At 47.9% G+C, this 19,672-nt stretch overlaps 1 protein-coding gene across 1 annotated transcript in view; it reads left to right on the top strand.

Moving 5' to 3' along the window:
- MPP1 (MAGUK p55 scaffold protein 1) overlaps positions 1-19,672 on the top strand; it is a 54,326-nt gene that overhangs the window by 21,537 nt on the left and 13,117 nt on the right. Inside the window, exons 2-7 of the mRNA XM_074206020.1 lie at positions 1,519-1,668; positions 2,167-2,245; positions 3,446-3,531; positions 3,952-4,020; positions 10,148-10,344; positions 13,257-13,369. Coding sequence (XP_074062121.1) covers positions 1,519-1,668; positions 2,167-2,245; positions 3,446-3,531; positions 3,952-4,020; positions 10,148-10,344; positions 13,257-13,369 — 694 coding nt within the window. The remainder of the gene's footprint in view (positions 1-1,518; positions 1,669-2,166; positions 2,246-3,445; positions 3,532-3,951; positions 4,021-10,147; positions 10,345-13,256; positions 13,370-19,672) is intronic.

Here is a 19,672-nt window from a genome sequence, read left to right as displayed (position 1 = left end):
AGCCGAGAGTGAATTGAGTTAGTTAGGGGGTGGAGACTAAGAGCCTGGTGCTAGTAGCTGGACAGTGCCAAGGGCCAAGAACAGGTTCAAGGAATGCATTTTGAAGGACTAGGGAGGTCTGAGGTTTTGGGTAGCCGGGGGAGAAGAGGGAGTGAGCGATTATCCCAAAGTTCCTACAGCTGGCCAGGTCATTGAATTTTGTCCTTGAGAAAGGTCTTGGAGAACTAGTCTATCATCCAGATGTTCCAGGGGAGGATGCTGGGTCCTTCTTCTTTGGCTTGTCTGAACTCACATTCAGATTTCACTCCCAGGCCCTCACACTGGAAATCTAACACTCATTTGAGGGAGCTCAGGATTACTGATTTAGATCTAGAAGAGACTTGAGAGGGTTGGCTAGTCTGAGCCATTTTGTCAATGAGGAAACAGGCCCAGGGGAGAAAAGTCACCCAGTGAGTGGAGTCAGGATTTGATTCTGGTTCTTGACTGTTTCACCAGAGGCCGATGCAATCAGGGCATGGGGTGGGGAGATGCTGAGTTGAAAATGCCAAGTTCTAGTTAAAGAGCATGAACTCCAAGTAGACTCTGTCAGCAAGATTTTATGACTTCCTGCAATATTGCACACATATCTGGGGGGAGGACAAGGACAGGAGCTGGGCACCAGAATTGGGCAACAGTTGAAAGTCCAGAGATCAGGGAGTAGAGGGCATAAATGCTTACTCAAGGTTTTGGAGGGAAGAACGTGGGGAAGGAAGAATGGGGAGGCCTCACTGAGGCTGAGAGAGGTGGGCAGAGAAGGGACTTTCAGGTGGTGGTCACATGTGTCCTGAGTGGACATGGAGGAGGTCATGGGAGGTGAGGAGTTGAGGGTTAGAGAAGATGACTCCACCAAGGACTTAGCCAGATGTGAGAGGAGGAGAGGCTGGTGAGTGTGCTTCAAGGAGAATCTAGAATTGCCTGGCTTCTGAATGAAGAGGACAATGAGGACAGAGATGGCTCTCTTCTCTGGAAAGTGGAAGGCTCCTAGGCTCCTCCCAGCCGCCAGGTTTGGTGGCTCTAGGTCCTGCACCTTAGAAATCCTGTGCTTTCTGGTTTTCCTTATGATCTTGCACTTGTGTGGGCTGGGCCTGGGCTGGGAGCCCCCCCCTCCCCCCAGGGATAACATGATTTTTTTCGCCCGGGTATCCCAGATACCAAGTACTTCCCTTTGCCATTGTCTCCACCTTAAGGTGGCTTTTCTAGCAGGAAACCCTTGGAAGACAACAGTAAAGCCAACATTGGCCTGGCCACACATTCTGGGTCTGGTCTGGCATCCGTTGACTTGATTTCTCCCATGGCCCCTTGCTGGCTCATGGGGAGAAGAGCTTCTAAGGACCTCATTCGGTTGAACAGAACTTCTTTTCCTGGCTCTGGAGTTAGTCAGGTCTACCTTGAGGATGCCGTCCTGAGCTTGGAGACTTGCTGCCAAGTACCTTTCTCTCTTGATTGCCCTAGCTCCAAGGAGTGCTTTGTACTTCCCAGGTGGCATCTTTTCCCTCTAATGCTGTGACCGAGGACATATACACCAATGGGTCTGCTGCACCAGCTAGTCCTGGACTCGGCCAAGGCGGCAACCGGGAGCCACGGAAAGTCCGCTTCATTCAATTTGAGAAAGTTACAGAGGAGCCCATGGTGAGCTGGTTGGCAACACTCCCTTCTGCTTCCCCCTCCCCACTCTCTGTTCCATTTCCCCCCACCCCCACCCCCAGCAGAGACCCAATTCAGATGGTAGGCAGGAACCCTAAGCTGGAACTTGGGACCTTTCCTCACCTCCACCATGTGTTCATGGCGCCTTCTTACTGGGGAATGGCTCCTGGGCTAGAAATAGGAAAGTGCAGAAGGTTGTTTGCTCAGTTACCGAATTGTTTCCCTCTGGAGAAGCTGTTGTGATATAGTGGAAAGAATACTGGCCAAGGAATTTGGAGACCCAGGCTTAGAGACCTGGTTCAGCCAAAGGCACTTCACCCCCTCTGAGCCTCAGTCTTCCTTTCTTTGAAATGGATTCGGTAGTACTTTATTCTTCGAGGCAGCTTGGTGATAGAGAAGATGCTGTTTTGGGAGAAGGGATTTATGGTCATTGTTGGGGACAAGCCTGGCCCAGCAACCCAGCCTGTTTTCCCTTTCTTCTAGGGAATTACTCTGAAGCTGAATGAGAAACAGTCTTGCATGGTGGCCAGAATTCTCCATGGAGGCATGATTCACAGACAAGGTAGCTTTGGGTGCTGACTGGGGAGAGGTATTCTTTGGTTTGGGGGAGGGACAATGTCCATTGCCTGCTGGGAGATCCTGCCTCAGACCAAAGAATGAGAAGTGACCCCAAGTGATCTTCAGCCACCTGGTCTACCAGTTCATCAGTTCACCTTGTCCAGTGGGTAGGACCTGGTCAGCTGACAGGACTCTAGAGCACCAGATGCTGAGCTAAGTAAGTTAAGCCCTGAGGAGACTGGCAAGGCAAAGGCCCAGAAGGCCCAGCCCCTGGCCTGAGCGACCTTCCAGTTTAATTTCATTATTCTGTAACACAAGCAATCTACAAGTCATCTCTGACTTAAGCCTACCAGCCAGAAAAAAACCCGATGCAGGGTTGTGACCTGGCTGACCTGGGTTCAAATGTGGCCCTTCAGCTGTTGCTGGGGTGAAGGGAGGGACATTAATTGAGTGTGAATGAAGAAGTCCCTCAAGGAGAAACTCTGGGATTCAAAGACTACAGAGACCAGTTGATGCTTAAAACCTCCTCTGATCTGAGGAGTATATAGGCCCTGGCCCATGTCCCTGTGTCCTGAGCATCTGCTCTGGAACATGGCCCGGGAGGGGAGAGGGGGGCACTTGCCCAATATGCCTGGTGTTTCCAACAGAAACTTGAGACTCCAGGGCCCACCCCTCCTTGATTTCCCCAAGTATGTCTTTGACTTTCCCCACCTTCCTCCCCTGCACTAATTTTACATCTTTGGCCTCTTCGTAAAAGATCTCCCAGTTCCCATGACAGGCCATGTCAGCAAACATGTTTTTCTTTTCTTGTTGTGGAGCATCATGTGTTTTTGCTCTTGGATTTGGCAGGATGCCAGAGTGCCCCTGGCATTGAGGGGTACCTGGCTTATTTTTTCCTATTTCTCTTTCCCCCCCTTGATGTTTTGCCCATCAACTCATGCCCCCCAGAAATGGGGTCCTGGCTTAAATTATTACAATTACAGAGAGCAGGAGGACTTTGCCTCCATGTGGAAGAAGACACCTCAACTGTGTTGTCTGTTGGCTATGGGTAGGGAATGGAAGAAGTGGAAGTCTTGCCATGGTGCCCTTCTCTCCACCGCCCTCCTACCCCCCCCCCACCTCTGGTATTCTCTCTGGAGTGGGTGGGATGTTGAGTTGTCTTTCCAAAGATATCCTGGCTCACTTTGTTTTCTTTCTATGGCAGGCACCCTTCACGTGGGAGATGAGATCTTAGAAATCAATGGCATGAGTGTAACCAACCACTCTGTGGATCAGCTGCAGAAGGTGATGGTAGGTATGCGGTGGCTGGGATCCTATTTCTAGCCCAGGATCCTAAGCCCACCCTGTCTTTGGAGGCCCATTAAGCAGGGGCCTCCTGAAGGTGTATGCTGCTCACTCTTTCTTGGTGTGTCTAAAATGGGAAGGGGAAGGGGAGGAGCCCCATTTGGGGCTGATTGCATTGAGTAACATTTGGATGGGATCTTTTGAGTTCACTGGCTCATGGATCGAAAGGTGATGCTTCAAAGGTGATGCTTTGGTCCATTGCTGCCTCATCCCCAGCAGAAGGTGAGGCCAGCCTTCACAGGGCTGTGGGCAGCAGCGTGGGGGGACCTGGCTTCTTGTTTCTTGCATTACATCTGAGAAACTCAGAAGAGATCAATCTGGGTGAATCATTCCCACCTTCATTGTGTGTTTCCCTTTGTCCAATAGAAAGAAACCAAAGGAATGATCTCATTAAAAGTGATCCCCAACCAGCAGAGCCGGCTCCCTGCTCTCCAGGTAGGCATCTCTGTGGCCCCTCAAGCTTGGGACTCTATTAAACAAGATGGCTCCGGAGGTGCTGGGGGAAGACTACAGGCAGTCTAGTGAGCAGTGGTGGTGGTTCCTGGGAAGGATCATTGTCCCTGGTCATGTGTCAGGCCAGGGAGACTTTTCCCTCTGACTTCAGCTTTGAACTTGCCACAGCACATCACATCTGGAGACTTTGTTCCAGCAGCCTCCAAGGCTGAGCACTAAGAGACCACGTTTCAGATCTCTGCCAAGCATTTTATTTATTTATTTGTTCATCTACTTATTTATTTATTTATTTGTTTGTTTATTTGTTTGTTTGTTTGTTTGTTTATATTTAGGTTTTTGCGAGGCAGTAGGATTAAGTGGCTTGCCCAAGGTCACACAGCTAGGTAATCATTAAGTGTATGAGGTTGGATTTGAACTCAGGTCTGCCCTCCATTTTAATCCAGAGCCAGAGCTTGAAGCTATGGACCTACCTATGTACCTAAGTCCCATCCAACCCATGTGGCCATCCTGAAGTGGTTTACCATTTCTTTCTCTGGCTCATTTTACGGTGATCAAGTGGAGGCAAACAGGGCAAAATGACTTGGCCAGGGTCACACAGCTCATAAGTATATAAGGCAGGATTTGAACTCAGGTCTCCACGAGTCCAGGCCCCGAGTTCTAGCCACTGTGGCATTGACCTGCCTGAAGGTGCTTCTGTCATCTCCATTTTCCAGATAAAGAAATGGAGTCTCACTCAACTTTACCCAGCTGATAGTTTATAGGACCAACAGCATTGTGGTAGGCTGGCAAGGAAAGGAGCTGGGGAAGTGACAGTGCTGACATTGGGGTCACAGGGGCCTAGAGGAGGGGAGAGAGGGGGTGACCATTCAGGATCTGCTCACAGTAAGTCCTACTCTCGGTCCCCTTGGATCACTCCCTCATTTAGCTACCCTAGATTACTAGAAGAAGTTTAGACAGGACCCATCCCTGCCCTTGGGGAACTTTTGGACAATGATTTGCCATCCACTGGCACATGCAGTGGGATTGTCTTCATTGTGGGCCTCAGTGTCATGATCTGCATACAATGCCCTCTGTGACCCCAGTGTTGATAGTGCCATCTGAACTGCAGCAAAGAAAGGTGCCTTTATTTCGAATGGGGAGTCAGATTGAACCAAATTGCCACGACTTTGCTCCCAGATTATCCAGATCCCCAGGCAGCTCCTCTATCAGTTCTCACAGTCCCTAGAGTAGGGACTTGAGTTGGTTGGTCAGGGCCCCAGGGGTTCTCACAGCATGGTAATGTGGCTGATAGACAGTGGGGAGACATGGAGTCAAGGAAGCTGAAGTATGTAGAAAACCTTTGCCTCCGTTTCCTGATCTGTAAAATTAAGGAGTTAGCCAAGCTAGCCTTTACAGACCCCCACCAGCTCTCAATTTGGGATTCTCTGATGTCTGCAGCAGTTCTTTGATTAAGGAATACTTATTAAGAGTTGGGGTTGTCGGGGAAGCTAGGTGGCGCTACAGTGGCTAGAACACTGGCCCTGGAATCAGGAGGACCTGAGTTCAAATCCAACCTCAGACATTTCCTAATGACCTAGCTGTGTGACCTTGGGCAAGTCACTGAACCCCATTGCCTTGCAAAAAAAAGAGTTGGGGATTGTCCTACACCCTAGAAAAGGGAAACAACCCCAAGGCTTCTGTCCTTGGGAAGTTTCCATTTTCCTGGAGAAAACATCTACACAGAGAAATAATTATTTTTATCTTTATTTTATTTAGGGGGAGGAGTATTGTAAGATTTTGAAGGGAGTCTAGAAAGAAGGTGGCCCTTCCCCCTACACCCCTCCATTGGTCAGAAGGATTTCTCAGCACCCTGTGGGGTGGAGGGCACAGCCTGAGCTGATGGCAGGAAAGATAGCCAAGGAGGGGAAGTCCAGTCCCAAGTAGCAACATGCAAGCTTGCCGTGATCAAAGCATGTTGGGGAGACTGGATCTCAGCCCGCTCTCATATTGGCATCCTGGGCAAAGGAGCCCTGCCAAGACTTGGTCACTGGCCACCTGGGCTCCTGGTGCCAGGCCTCCCCAAGATCTAGACAATGTGCCCCCTCCTGCCATCCTCTGGTCTCTGGAGCCCTTCAAAAGCTCCTCTCTACCTTTGGGGTGCTTCTGTGCCAAACACAAGGAGCCACTCTGTTCTTGCCTTGTCCAAGGCCGTCCCTTTCTGGGGCACTGGGCAAGAGGTGACCTAGAATCACCCACAGGCCCATGTCCCCTTCTCAGCTTGGTTCAATTGGGACCATCCTCATTTGCCCAAGTATACATATGTGTGTCAGTGTGTCAGTATACATATGAGAGAGGAGGGGGTGTGGGTGTGTGGGTTTGTGTGTTTTTCCTAACTATACCCAGATCTAGTTCTGTAGCCACTTACACCCATTCTTTGGAGGGGAAAAGAATATGCTTCTTCACCACTTTTTTTTAAATTTAAGGCATTGGGGTTAAGTGGCTTGCCCAAGGTCACACAGCTAAATAATTATTAAGTGTCTGAGTCTGGATTTGAACTCAGGTCCTCCTGACTCCAGGGCTGGTGCTCTATCCATTGCACTACCTAGCTGCCCCCTTGTTTAACCTTTCTTTCCTCCGAATAGAAGGGTGCTGGCTTCCTGGAAGACTTCAAGGAACAAAACCTCCTGACCTCCATGTCTTGGGGAGGTCCCCACACTCCTCATATTCCCAGTAGCAGGCAGCTCACTCTTTTGGCCTGGCCACACTGGCTTAAAACTTCCATCCCCTCCTCTGTCCAGAGATGCCTTTCAGTTGCCTTTGGGCACCCAGCCTACCTCTATTGGAGGGAATAGCTGGACTGGAACCCTGTGGGCCCCTTGAGTAGCTGGGTTAACTGGCTGGAGGAACCATAGTGCACACAGTGCTAGGTCCAGGGTTGGGAAGACCTGGGTGCCAAATGAGCTTAAGACATTTAAGTACCTGTGTAGCCTTGGGTGAGTCATTTCCTCTCTTCCTGCCTGAGTCTCCTCATCTCTAAAATGAGAATCATAACAGCACCTATGTTACAGGGTTATTGTGAAGATCAGAGATATTTATACAGTGCTTAGCACTTAGTAGGCACTCTAGAAATTCTTCTTTCCTTCCCGTCCCATCCTGCTTGTTCATCCTGCAGACTGGAGAACTGAAGGTAGCTCTAGGAAGGAGTTAGGAAGAACAGAACCCAGTGAGCCTGGCCTGGGACTCCTTGCCCCAACTTCCCGGTTCCAAGGGGCCATATACCCATTCATCTCTCTAGGTCACCCCTGCTTTTGGCTGCCCATATTCTCTTCTATATGATGGCTTGCCTTCTGGTGGTCCATCCCCCCACCATGGTTTTCTGAATTAGGTTGGCCTCTTCTGAGTTCTATTCCCCCCTCCCAGACCCCTCAGGACTGGGGAACCTTTGCTTGATGTCACTTTCTCTCTCTCTGGCCAGCGAGCAGCTGTGCTCTCTGTCTCCTTCCCCTTTTCCAGACTTAGGATTCTTCTTGCCTTTCCAGATCCTTCCCTTCCACCTGATCCTCTGATGCATCCAATCCATTGCCTGGATTTTTGAACCTGGAGGTGTGACCTCTCCCTGTTTTAGGAGACCAATTCCAAGAACAGATTTGGCCCTTTAGGTCATTGTAGGCAGTCAAGGAGCCTATATGAAATACCCACTGTGTGCTAGACCCTGTTCAAGTGGAATGAGAGGGCAGCGTGAAATCTGCCAACATGCTGTAGTATAGATGGGATAAATGGTAAATAATTAACAGAAGGAAGGCACTAGTAGCATTAAGGGGGATCAAGGAGAATTTCCTGGAGAACTAGGGTGAGGAAAGAGAGCAGTCCTGGGGGGGGGGGCAGTCAGGGCAAACGCCTGGAGTCATGGGAAAGAAGAATCAGAACAAAAAAGATGATCTGTGTGGAGACTCCATGGTATTTTTTTCCAGATGTGGAGAACATTTTCCATCACAAGACTTTTAGAATTGGGTTTGATGACCGTATTTCTGAGAGAAACTGCATCCTTCACAGTGCTGTTGTTAATGCATGCAATGTCTTGGGGCAGCTAGGTGGTGCGGTGGCCCTGGAGTCAGGAGGACCTGAGTTCAAATGCAGCCTCAGACACTTCATAATGACCTAGCTGTGGGACCTCGTGCAAGTCACTCAACCCCTTGCAAAAACCAAAAAACAGAAAAAATGTGTCCAGTGTCTCCTAGTTCTGCTCCCTTCACTTTGCATCAGTTCATGCAAATCTTTCTCAGCTTTTCTAAAGTCTGGCTGCTCACAACTTATTCCAGAACAATAGCACTCCATCCATTTCCCAGCTGATAGGCAGTCCCTCATTTTGGAGTTGGATGTGTTGATGGGTATTTTCCATGGGCTTTATCCACATCCATGTTCTCTCCTGTGAAGACTATATTCAGCTCTCAGATTTGCAACTGTTGTTCCATACATTGCCTCTGATGTCTCCCTGGAAGTTTGGTTATGATCCTTATGTTCCAGAAGAGAACACTCTCAAAGGTCCTCTAGCTAGTAGGCATTAGAGTTCAGGTCTTCCCACCTCCAAGTCTAGGACCCTTTCTATCCAGCCAGACTACTTTGCCATTGTGGGAGGCCATAGTGACTCTTCTATTCTGTGTGCTTTCCAAATCTTTTCTCATTTGACCCTCACAGCAACTCTGGGAGGGAAATGCTGTTCGGTAGCATTTCTGTCTTGTAGTTGAGGAAACGAGGCAGATGATGATTTGGTGACTTGGCTAAGGTCACCCAGCTAATGAAAGTCTGAAGCTTCAGGATCCCCAACCTATGACTCACAGAAAGCTGCCATGTTGGCTAAGCACAGCACAACTGAGGCAGAGCCAAACTGGTTCTATATCTGTTTGGGATGGGGGAACGGGGGCCGATAGTCCAGGATCAGAACTCTTATAGCCACCTCCAGGCTGAACCTCTGGTTCAACCTCATTTTACCAAGATTGAAACTCAGAGAAGTCAAGTGATTTGCCTAGTTACCCAGGCCAAGATTTGAACTTGGGCCCTGTGACTCCAAGTTTGTTCCTCTCATCGACTTTGTCCTTCTAAAGGCTGAGAGGGGTACAGCCCAGTGGTAGCGTGCCTTTTCTGAGATCAGATTCCTCAGATTAGGAGACTGAGAGGGATGACAAGGGCAGAGAGAGGGGCAGTTGGCCTGGGAGTAGTTGGGAAGAGGACTACAAAAGCACAGTTCTTGCCTGGCAGATCACAGCTGGGGCAGGGGTGGGGGTGGTGGTCACCAGGTTGGGATCCTCCTCCCCGAGTAAGGTGTTCTTCTTTGGCTTTGGCCAGGCATTTCCCGGTCCAATGAGTCTATTTAATTTAAGAGGCTGTGGGCAGGGCCCAGTGGCCATTGGCTCCTAGCAGCTGACTTCAGTGGGGGAGTGAAACAGTTCCCCCCCACACTTGTTGACAGACCCTAGATTGCCTAGTCCTGGAAGTCGAGAGCCCGGAAGGTTGGGGAGGTGCCTTGACCTGAGAGGATGCAACCCCCAGCATTGTCATCCCAATAGTTAGTCTTGAAGGAGCTCATCAACATTGGCATAGATTATCTTGTCTGAGCCTAGAATGGCTCTGGAAAGGGGGGTAATGGTATAATTCTATGGAACAAGTGAGAAAAATGGGACAGATGGTGGTTCAGTGACTTGTCACCCAGATAGTAACTCTATAGGAGAATTTGAACTCAGGTCTTTCTGGTTCCAAGAGCAGTGCTCTCTGTCCTCCAAGTGCCTCTCACTGTACTGGAGGCACAAGGCAAGAGGGAGAAGGGTCAGCTCCCCACTTCTTGGGGTAAACCTCAGGGGATTTCCTGTTTTTCTCTTTTATAAGATGACTAGCTTAACTTACCTTGGGAGTGATTTGAAGCAGAGTCCAAGCTTTGACTAGGGAGGGCTGCCATCACCATCCTTACTCTAGCACTGTGTTTCTGTAGGAGTGTAGGACAGTGTCCTCAAAGCACCTGGGAAGCAGTGGGGTGGGCCAGGGGTGGCTGATGGAGAGGTGCCTGCTGGGCTGGAGGGCGGGGCAGTCTGGGGTAGCTTTCTTCAGGTGACCTCTCCCCCCTCTACTTGTTGTGCAGATGTTTATGCGGGCCCAGTTTGATTATGACCCCCAGAAGGATCCCCTGATCCCCTGCAAGGAAGCAGGCCTGAAGTTCACCACAGGAGACATCATTCAGATCATCAACAAGGATGACAGCAACTGGTGGCAGGGCAGGGTAGAAGGCTCTGCCAGGGAAGCTGCAGGCTTAATCCCCTCTCCAGAGTTGCAAGAGTGGTAGGTCACGAGGGCCCTCAGGAAGCACTGACCCAGTGCCTGCAGGCTGCCAGGGACTTCTCTAAGAGATCAGACACATAGGGAAATCCTTACAGGGTGGGGGGCAGTGATCAGGGCTAGAGATATCCGAAAGGATGGTGGATGGGAAAACTGACCAGCCGACCCAATTCCATCACTTTACGGGGAGGGAACTGGGGCCCAGATTGCTAGTGACTTGCCCGAGCTCACCCAGGTTAATTGAACCCAAGTCCTTTGACTCCAGATTCAGCCAACTCAGATGGGGGCATTCCAACTCCTGGGCTAAAAAGGTTCCATGTCCAAGAGGACACTGGAGAATGGGTCACTGATCTGTAAGAGCTCATGGAAATGTCTCCATCAAAGAGCCCGGGGCTTGAAGGGCCACAACTTAGGTTCCAACACTTCCCCCCTTCCTGCCCATAGCCTAGAATATTCATCGCCTAAAGGATCCTCACCACAACTTTGTGCCTTTTCCCTTCCTGGACCTCATTATCCCCTCCTGTAAAATGAAGGGGCTGACCTTCTACCTCCGAGCTCTCTGGGCTGCATATCTGGGGAGAATGCAATCACTCTTGGGCTCACATTTTGCTGGAGCAGTTTGTGATTAAAACCCTGGTGATTAAGTCTGGGGAGACCTGGGTTCAAATTCTGATGCTGCTATCCCCAAGCCTTGTCAAGCCAACAAGCATTTATGAAGTACTCTGAGCCTCAGTTTCCTTTTTGGAAAAATGTCAGAGATGGTCCTGATGGCTTTTGACAGTCTCTGAGAATCTTTTTGACTCCAGTCCTAGGATTGCATGTATGACCGTGGACAGACAAGGCACTTGGCCCCTGGGCCTCAGTTTCCTCATCTGTAAAGTGAAACTTGGATTTGATAAGCTAAGAAAAACCTAAGGCTATCTTCGTTTTGAATCATAGAGCTGGAGCTTGAAGAGCTCACATCACAAATGAAGAAACTGAGGTCCACAGAGGTGGTTACTTGCCCAAAGTCACACAAGCAAGTTCCCTATCACTGGAAGACGTCAGATGGAAATCCTAGGCCTCTCTGACAGAGCATTGCCAGAAATGGGCAGGAGTTTGAATTCCCAAGACCTTTTAGGTCCCTTGCCATTTCATGGTTCTGTTATCGATGAAAGACCCGGGAGAGCCTTCTTTTGTGAGGAAGGGAAAACCTGAGGAGCAAATGCTGAGACAGGGTCAGTGCTGGAAGCAGGCACCCCCAGAGACCCATTGGAGACTAGGGGAGATGTTACTGACCTCAGGGCAAGTCATCCAAACTAAGGGTGGAGAGGAATGGAGGAGATGTCTTTTATCTGGACAAAGTATTGGAGGAAATATTCAGATGGTTGAGAAGGTGGAACCATGCGGCCTAGACAGGAAGACCATGAGGCAGATTCTGAACTTGCAGAACAGGTGAAGTTAAAGAGCAGTCTTTAAAGGGGCAGTGTCATCTCAGCAGGACGTCTCAGTGGCATGCCTTGGTGGGATCAGAGCTTGGCTCTGTGCTCTTTGGTTAAAGGTATGATGGCCCATATGGCCAGTGGGTACCAAAGTCCAAGCTGGAAGGCCTAGCTACCACACAGGATAACAGACAGCATGGTAGGGCATCTGAACTGAATTGAAGAAGACAAAAACCAATCCAGAGAAACTGGCTTCCAAAAATCCATTTGGCAAGGTGAGATGGGGGAAGACAAATGGCAGTGAGCATTTTGGGAGTGGGCATCAGTCTCATTGTGAGACAGGATTCAGAATAAGGAAGTATGACTGCTCATGTCAAACCTCAACTGGAGGAAGGTCTACAGGAGGAAAGTCAGGAGGAGGAAGGACCTTGAGATCATGTCCTCTGAGGATGGGGAGAAGCTGGACATGTTCACTCTGTCAAGTAGAAGACTTGGGGTGAGTCATGAGGGCCATATTCAATATTGGAAGGACTTCGTGTGTAGGGAAGATCGGATGTGTTCAGCTTAGCCCCAGGAACAAAAGAGGGAAATTTCAAATAGTCAGTTTGGCCTTTGATGTCAAGGGAAACCTCTTCCAGAATACTTTTGGCTGCTTTCAGAAACCACAAGTTTCCCTTCCTTGGGGGCTCCCAGTGGTGAAGTTTCCTTGGAGATGTGACTTCAAGTTAGGGAACCGTGGAAGGCATCCGACTCTGGGAAGAGGCAAGACCACAGCTGGCTAGCTGTGGCTCCATCACTCTGCTCTCTCCACCTTTTCATCTGTAAAAGGGGGCAGGGACTAACCCATCCTGTAGTATGGTAGCCTTTACTGGTCTTAAAATGGGCCTTACCTGCTTTGTCATTTATTAGATTGCTCCATGTTCTAAATGCTGCCTCTGGTTCTAATGGTCCCTTTCTCTGCTCCCAACCTCCCCAAAGCTGCTTGGTTTCTGTTCCTGATGGAGCCAGATAGCTCACTCAAGTCTAAAACTCTAGAAATGGGCCATTATATTCACCAACTCCTTGAGATCCATCACTGAAAAGGGGCCCAAACTCCCTCAGTGTCTCCCAAGAGAATTTGAGTGATCCAGCCACTCGCCATGGTACCATTCTTGCCTAACCTGGGAGTAGGTTTGGGTTCCTCTCTACCTTCCTTCTGAACACTGATTGTCCTTCTCCCAAGAGACCCACTCATCTCCCATGTGGCCTGACTATGAGGGAAGAAAGAAGGGGTGATTGGGGGGCAGGGGCAGGGATAGCCTGCACCTTGGAACATGGAGATGGTCTGTTGAGTGATTCTGGGACAGTTCAAACTGTAGCTTGTCCTGAGCCACTCTCTTTGGGAGTTCCATTCTCTTGCCCCCCCCCCAACCCCTGGAGCCCAAGGGCCTGAGCAAGAGTGGGATGAGGGCAGGGGATTAAAGCACTGAGTATTTTGGGGCTTGATTCCCTTAGGAGAGTGGCTAGTGTGGCCCAGTCAGCTACTCGGACTGAGTCCCCGAGCTGCAGCCCCTTTGGGGGAAAGAAGAAAAAGTACAAAGACAAGTACCTGGCGAAGCACAGCTCAAGTAAGTCAGGGGACCCTGGCCTCCTCTCCACCCTTCCCTCTTCTCAGGCCCCGGGAGTCTAGGGGATGGCATACCTGTCTTGGGACTCTGCTGCCACCAGCTGGCTGTTGACTGAGCATCACTGGGGTCCAGAGCCAGAGACTTGGAGGCTGTTTCTTGCCTGCCCTGCCACTTCAGTGTCCCAGGCTCCCTTTCAGGAGCCCCCCCCCCCCAGCTGCTAAGTCACAGCAGAAGCAGTAAGAGGACAAAAAAGCTCTTACCTCCTGGCTTATTGTGAGGAGCCAGAGGTCCTGGGAGTGCCAACAGGTTGGCCGTATCATCATCCTAGAAGTGGGATGTCTTAGGGGGGTCATGACCCTGTTTCCTTCCCACTTGGGGACTAGGCTCTCCATCTGCCACTATCAGAGAATGGCTCACATTTCTCTGGCTCTCATTGGGTGGCCAAGGGCTTCCTGATGTCTTCCCATCATAACCTGCAGCCACTCAGGAGGTAAGTGGGGGGGGGGGGGGAAAGGAAGGGTCTAGCAGCCTCTTTGTCTTTATGGATTGGGACAGTGGGGCTCCCCAAGGTAAGGGGCCCAGGGTCATGGGTCAGTAATTGTTCCTGAAGCATGATTGGAACTCTTCCTATCTGTTATTGGGCAAGTATGCAGGCTGGGGACTGGCTGAAGGACCCCCTTCTCAGAAGAATCAAAGAAATCATCTAGGTTAACAAAGAAAACCAATTATATTGGAATTCAGGGATTGCAGTATCAAAAACAATCCCCCAAGATAGTGGAGCTCCTGCTCTAGGGAAGATTTTTTTAAAAATGTTATTTATTTAAGGCAGTGGGGTGAAGTGACTTGCCCAAGGCCACATAGTGAGGTAATTATTAAGTGTCTGAGGTTGGATTTGAACTCAGGTCCTCCTGACTCCAGGCCTGGTGTTCTATCCACTGTGCCACCTAGCCGCCCCTCTGGGGAAGATTTAAAGTCAGAGAATCTAGGTCTGAATCCTGGATCTCTTCCTAGGTGGCAGTGCTCATGTGACCTCAGGAGCATTGGGTGCCCAACGTGCCACCCACTGAGTTAGGGACTGGGGATTCATAGGTCCCAAATCTCAAGGAGTTTACTTTCTCCTGGGGGGCCATGATGGTAAGCAGAAAGCCTTTGGCTGAAGGAGAGAGCAGGGACCCCTGGGGAGGCAGGGCCTGAAAGGGCCTAGAAGAAAGAGGTATGGGCATTCTAGGCAGAGAGGGCAGGCTGGGCAAAGGAGTTTGACAATCTTTCTCACTTCCTGATGGACTCCTAGGCAATTTGGGAGTAATATGAAATATTGGGGGAAAGTAGGTGTTTGGCAGATTGTAGATCTCTGTCTAAATGCCAGGCTAAAGAATTTGGATTTTAGCATAAAAGCAGGAGGGATCCCATGGTCAAAGATGTTTTAAGAGCAGCTGTGGCCAACCTGCAGCTTTAGCTGTCATGCTCATTGGGTTGCATTGTCTCCACGACTACACTCCATCATCGGTATTGAATTCTGTATGTGGCCCCCGAGGGAATTCTATTGAGTGAGGTGATAGGGGTCCCTAAAAGCTCAAAGATCAGACACTTCTGTTTTAAGAGTATTTCTTGGTCTGCTAGGGGGTGCCACCATGCATTGGGCTTGGAGTTAGGGAAACCTGACGGAGCTCAGATATGACCTTCCTAGCAAGTCAATGTCAGTTTGTTCAACTGTAAAATGGGAGTCATAGTAGCCCCTCCCTACAGGGGTTGTCATGAGAATCCAGTGAGATCATACTTGTACAACACTTGGTAAACTTTAAATGTGAGCTGCCAATGTTGTGGTGGTTGGATGAAATGGTAAGGCAGAACCTGGAAGCAGGGAAAGTCAATTAGTAGGCTCTTGTAATAGTTCAGGTAAGGGTAGATGTGGAGACCTTGAAAGGATGACATTTGACAACCGAATGGCTAGAGGGTGGGGTGGGCATTAAGGGAAAGGGGAAGAAGCCAAGATGAATGAATTTTAGGTTGAAAATCAGGGAGATAAATTATGGTGGTCCGGTCAACAGAAATGGGGCAGCTTGGAAGAAAAGGTCACATCTTCTAATTTGACCATGTCTAGTTTGAATTAGCAATGAAGCATCTAAGTTACAAATGTACAGTAGGCCTTAGGCAATGTGGGTCTAGAATTGAAGAGAGCAATTCCATCTGGATATAGCAATTTGAGTCCTATGCAGAAGACCATGGAGTTCAGAGGAACCAAGGAGCTCACTGGTGGAGAGGACAGAGAGAAGAGATGGCCAAGGCCAAGGTTCTAGCAAACCAATACCCATGCTTGCAGTGGGGGTTAGGAAAAGTGGATGCATCTAGGAAGACTGAGAAAGAACCATCAGCGAGGGAGGAGGAGAACCAGGGGAGTTTGGCCCGGGGTATGGGGAGAAGGGAAAAAGGGGTGCTTAAAATAGATGCTTAACAGTGTTAGAAGTTGCCCAGAGGTCAATAAGGTGGAGACATTTTCAAAGACCATTGATTTTATCAGGTTGCAGAGGGGTGAAAAAATGAGCAGGAGATGTGGAGATGTGTTCTTCCCAGAGTTTGGCTGTGAACACGAGAAACACTGTTGTTGGATGGTTTTTTGTGTGTTTGTTTTTTGTTTGTTTTAAGATTTTATTTATTTTGAGTTTTACAATTTTCCCCTGATCTTGCTTCCTCCCCCCCCACCCCCCCCCCCCCCACAGAAGGCAGTCTGTTAGTCTTTACATTGTTTCCATGGTATACATGGATACAAATTGAATGTGATGAGAGAGAAATCATATTCTTAAGGAATTCCTGAAACATAAAGTATAAGAGATAGAAACATCAAACAATAAGATATCAGTTTTTTATTAAAGATTTTATTTATTTTGAGTTTGCCAATTTTTCCCAATCTTACGTCCCTCCTCCCACCGCACCCCCCCCCACAGAAGGCAATTTGCCAATCTTTACTTTGTTTCCATGTTGTACATTGATCCAAATTGAATGTGATGAGAGAGAAATCATATCCTTAAGGAAGAAACATAAAGTATAAGAGCAGGATCAGGCAATAAGATATGTTTTTTTTCCCTCTAAATAAAAGGTAATAGTCCTTGGTCTTTATTCCAACTCCACAGTTCTTTCTCTGGATACAGCTGGTATTCTCCATTGCAGACAGCCCCAAATTGTCCCTGACTGTTGTACTGATGGAACGAGCAAGTTCATCAAGGTTGATCATCACCCCCATGTTGCTGTTAGGGTGTACAGTGTTTTTCTGGTTTTGCTCATCTTGCTCAGCATCAGTTCATGCAAATCCTGCCAGGCTTCCCTGAATTCCCATCCTTCCTGGTTTCTAATAGAACAATAGTGTTCCATGACATACCTATACCACAGTTTGCTAAGCCATTCCCCAGTTGAAGGACGTTAACTCAATTTCCAATTCTTTGCCACCATAAACAGGGCCGCTATGAATATTTTTGTACAAGTGATGTTTTTACCCATTTTATCATCTCTTCAGGGTATAGACCCAGTAGTGGTATTGCTGGATCAAAGGGGATGCACATTTTTGTTGCCCTTTGGGCATAATTCCAGACTGTTCTCCAGAAAGGCTGGATGAGTTCACAGCTCCACCGGCAATGTAATAGTGTCCCAGATTTCCCACAACCCTTTGTTGGATGGTTTGAAGGAATGGTAGGATCAAATGAAATGCTTTGATTTGTTTGTTTTAAAGGATCATTTGGTTGTGTGCCCAGTGAATGATTTCAGGGCAGAGGGAAAAGATGATGGGGCAAGGTCCTAGAGGAAATGAACTGGGAGTGCCAAGGGACCAAGGGCAAAGGCTCAGATGCTGACACTGGACATTGTGGACAGGAAGGAATGAAGGAGCAAAGAATGAGAGATGAGGGATGGGAGAATATAAGGGAAGTGGGAGCTCACAACACAAACTTGAGTTTTCTTAGTGAAATAAAGCATTAGTCCTCTGCTGGGAGAGAATGGTAAAGGAAGGGGTTGATGGTGGTATTTTCTCTGGCCAGCCATCACCCATGTCAGGAATGCTTTCCCTCCTCATCCTTATCTCCTGACTTTCTGGGCTTAAATCCCACCTCCTCCAGGAATGGACAGGGGAGGATTTGGTTGGCTTTAGGAGAGAAGAGGTATCTGAGATCATGGAGCAAGGATCATGATGAAGAGTTAATCAGGATAAGGCTCAAAGGATAAAAGAAAGGGCATTTCTAGCTGGCTGTCTGGGCCCAGTTGAAGTCAGTCATATGAATTGTTAGTGGACTTCCTCCACTGGTACTCATTCCATGAATGGGAGCAAAGAAGGCAGATATAGGTCACCACAAGTTGGAGTTTGACAAGATCTAAACAGGAGAAGGACATGGGATCACAAGGATTCATGGGAAGTGAACAGTGTATGATTTATCCAAACTGAAAGGTGGCCAGAATAGACTCAAAAAACATGGTTGGTGGCCATGGGAAGGATAAAGAACAGGCTTAGGAGGGATGAGACAGAGGGAGAGATGGAAGGATAGCAGGTGGTGAAATTGTTATGGGAAAGGTAAGATCAAAGGGATCTCTATATGGGGTGGAGGTTGAGGAACAGAGGCTAGTGTGTTTGAGAGCATGGTAACATGTCTAGAAAACTCCCAGAATGGAATATTATTGTTCTGTAAGAAATGAGGAGCAGGCAGATCTCAGAAAACCCTCAGAAGATTTACATGAACTGATGCTAAGGGAAGTGAGAAGAACTAAGAGAACATTGTACACAGTAACACAGGCACATTGAACAATGGTCAACTCCGATAGGCTTAGCTCTTCTCAGCCATACAGAGATCAAAGACAATTTGAAAAGACCTGCGATGGTAAATGCCATCCACATCCAGAAAAAAAAAGCCCAACCACGAAATAGAAATGCAGACCAAAGAATATTTTCACCTTTTTATATCAGTTTTTTGCTTTTTCCTTCTTGTATTTTCATCCTTTTCTGTTCTGATTCTTCTTTCCCAGTGTGACCAATTTGGAAATATGTGGTGACATGACTAGACATGCATTCCTTATATCAGATTACTTATATCAGGGTGGGGGAACGAAGAAAACTTTACAAAAATGAATGTTGCAAATTATCTGTATATATAATTGGAAAAATAAATAATAAGAAATAAGAGTCCTGGAACATGAGAGCAAGGGGTGAGGGGTAGAGTAGAACATGATGAGCTGTGTCACTGGTCTTCACCCTCCTAGGCCTGTTCCCTCTATAAAACGGGGATGCTGTGTATTCATGAGAACAAATTCCAAAATTGGAAATACTTTAGAAAGAAATTTCTGAGATTGTTGGGTAGAGGAGACAGAGCCTGAAAGAATGGGTGGCTCCCTCCCCCAGGTTCTGGAAGATTTAGATATTTATAGATCTATATAGTGTAATCATAATCAGTGTACTCATTAATTGCTTTTCTGAGGAGATATGCCAAATTTGCCCAGAAAATAAGCCCCAGCTGTATTTTTTCAGGCTCCTTGTAATCTTAAGTTTTACCCCCCCCCCGAAATAAGCCCCAGTTAAAAGATTGTCAGTGATACACTTTCAGTACATCTGTTGTGTAGTGCAACACAATTGTTGCAATACACAACATGTATTGAATTATAAAATCATAATATGAATATAGAATTAAAAATAAGTAATATTATTGATGTTAATACATAAATAATAATATAAATTATAATTATTTGTAAATACCCAAGAGGAAGGAGCAGCTAGGTGGAACAATGGCTAGAGTCAAGAGGATCTAAGTTCAAATCTACTCTCAGACACTTAACATGTACTTAGCTGTGTGACCTTGGGCAAGTCACTTAACCTCATTGCCTTGCAAAAATGCAAAAAAAAAAATACCAAGCTGGTGCCTTTGGACTAAAGGTAAATGCCTATGTAAACAGATGGACTCGAAACTTATTTCCAAAAGACACAATGTAGGAATAAAATGTACACACATCATAATGTCTGGATGGAAAGAAAGTCCCATCTCTAATCATCGCTAAGGGCAAGAAAGATAAGATTGAACATGTATTTTCAGTTTGAAATCTGTACAGGAGGAAATCTATTTGGATGTCTGAAAGGCAGTTAAATGTGGGGTTTGAGATCAGCAGAAGGGGCGGCTAGGTGGTGCAGTGGATAAAAGCACCGGCCCTGGGGTCAGGAGTACCTGGGTTCAAATGCAGCCTCAGACACTTAATAATTACCTAGCTGTGTGGCCTTGGGCAAACCACTTAACCCCATTTGCCTTGCAAAAAAAGAAGGGGGGGGGGATCAGCAGAGAG

The sequence above is a fragment of the Macrotis lagotis genome, chromosome X (genome assembly GCF_037893015.1).
Source record: "Macrotis lagotis isolate mMagLag1 chromosome X, bilby.v1.9.chrom.fasta, whole genome shotgun sequence".
Classification (NCBI taxonomy): domain Eukaryota; kingdom Metazoa; phylum Chordata; class Mammalia; order Peramelemorphia; family Peramelidae; genus Macrotis; species Macrotis lagotis.
The sequence above is the reverse complement of the archived record's forward strand: the minus strand, read 5'-3'. Positions and strand labels throughout refer to the sequence as shown.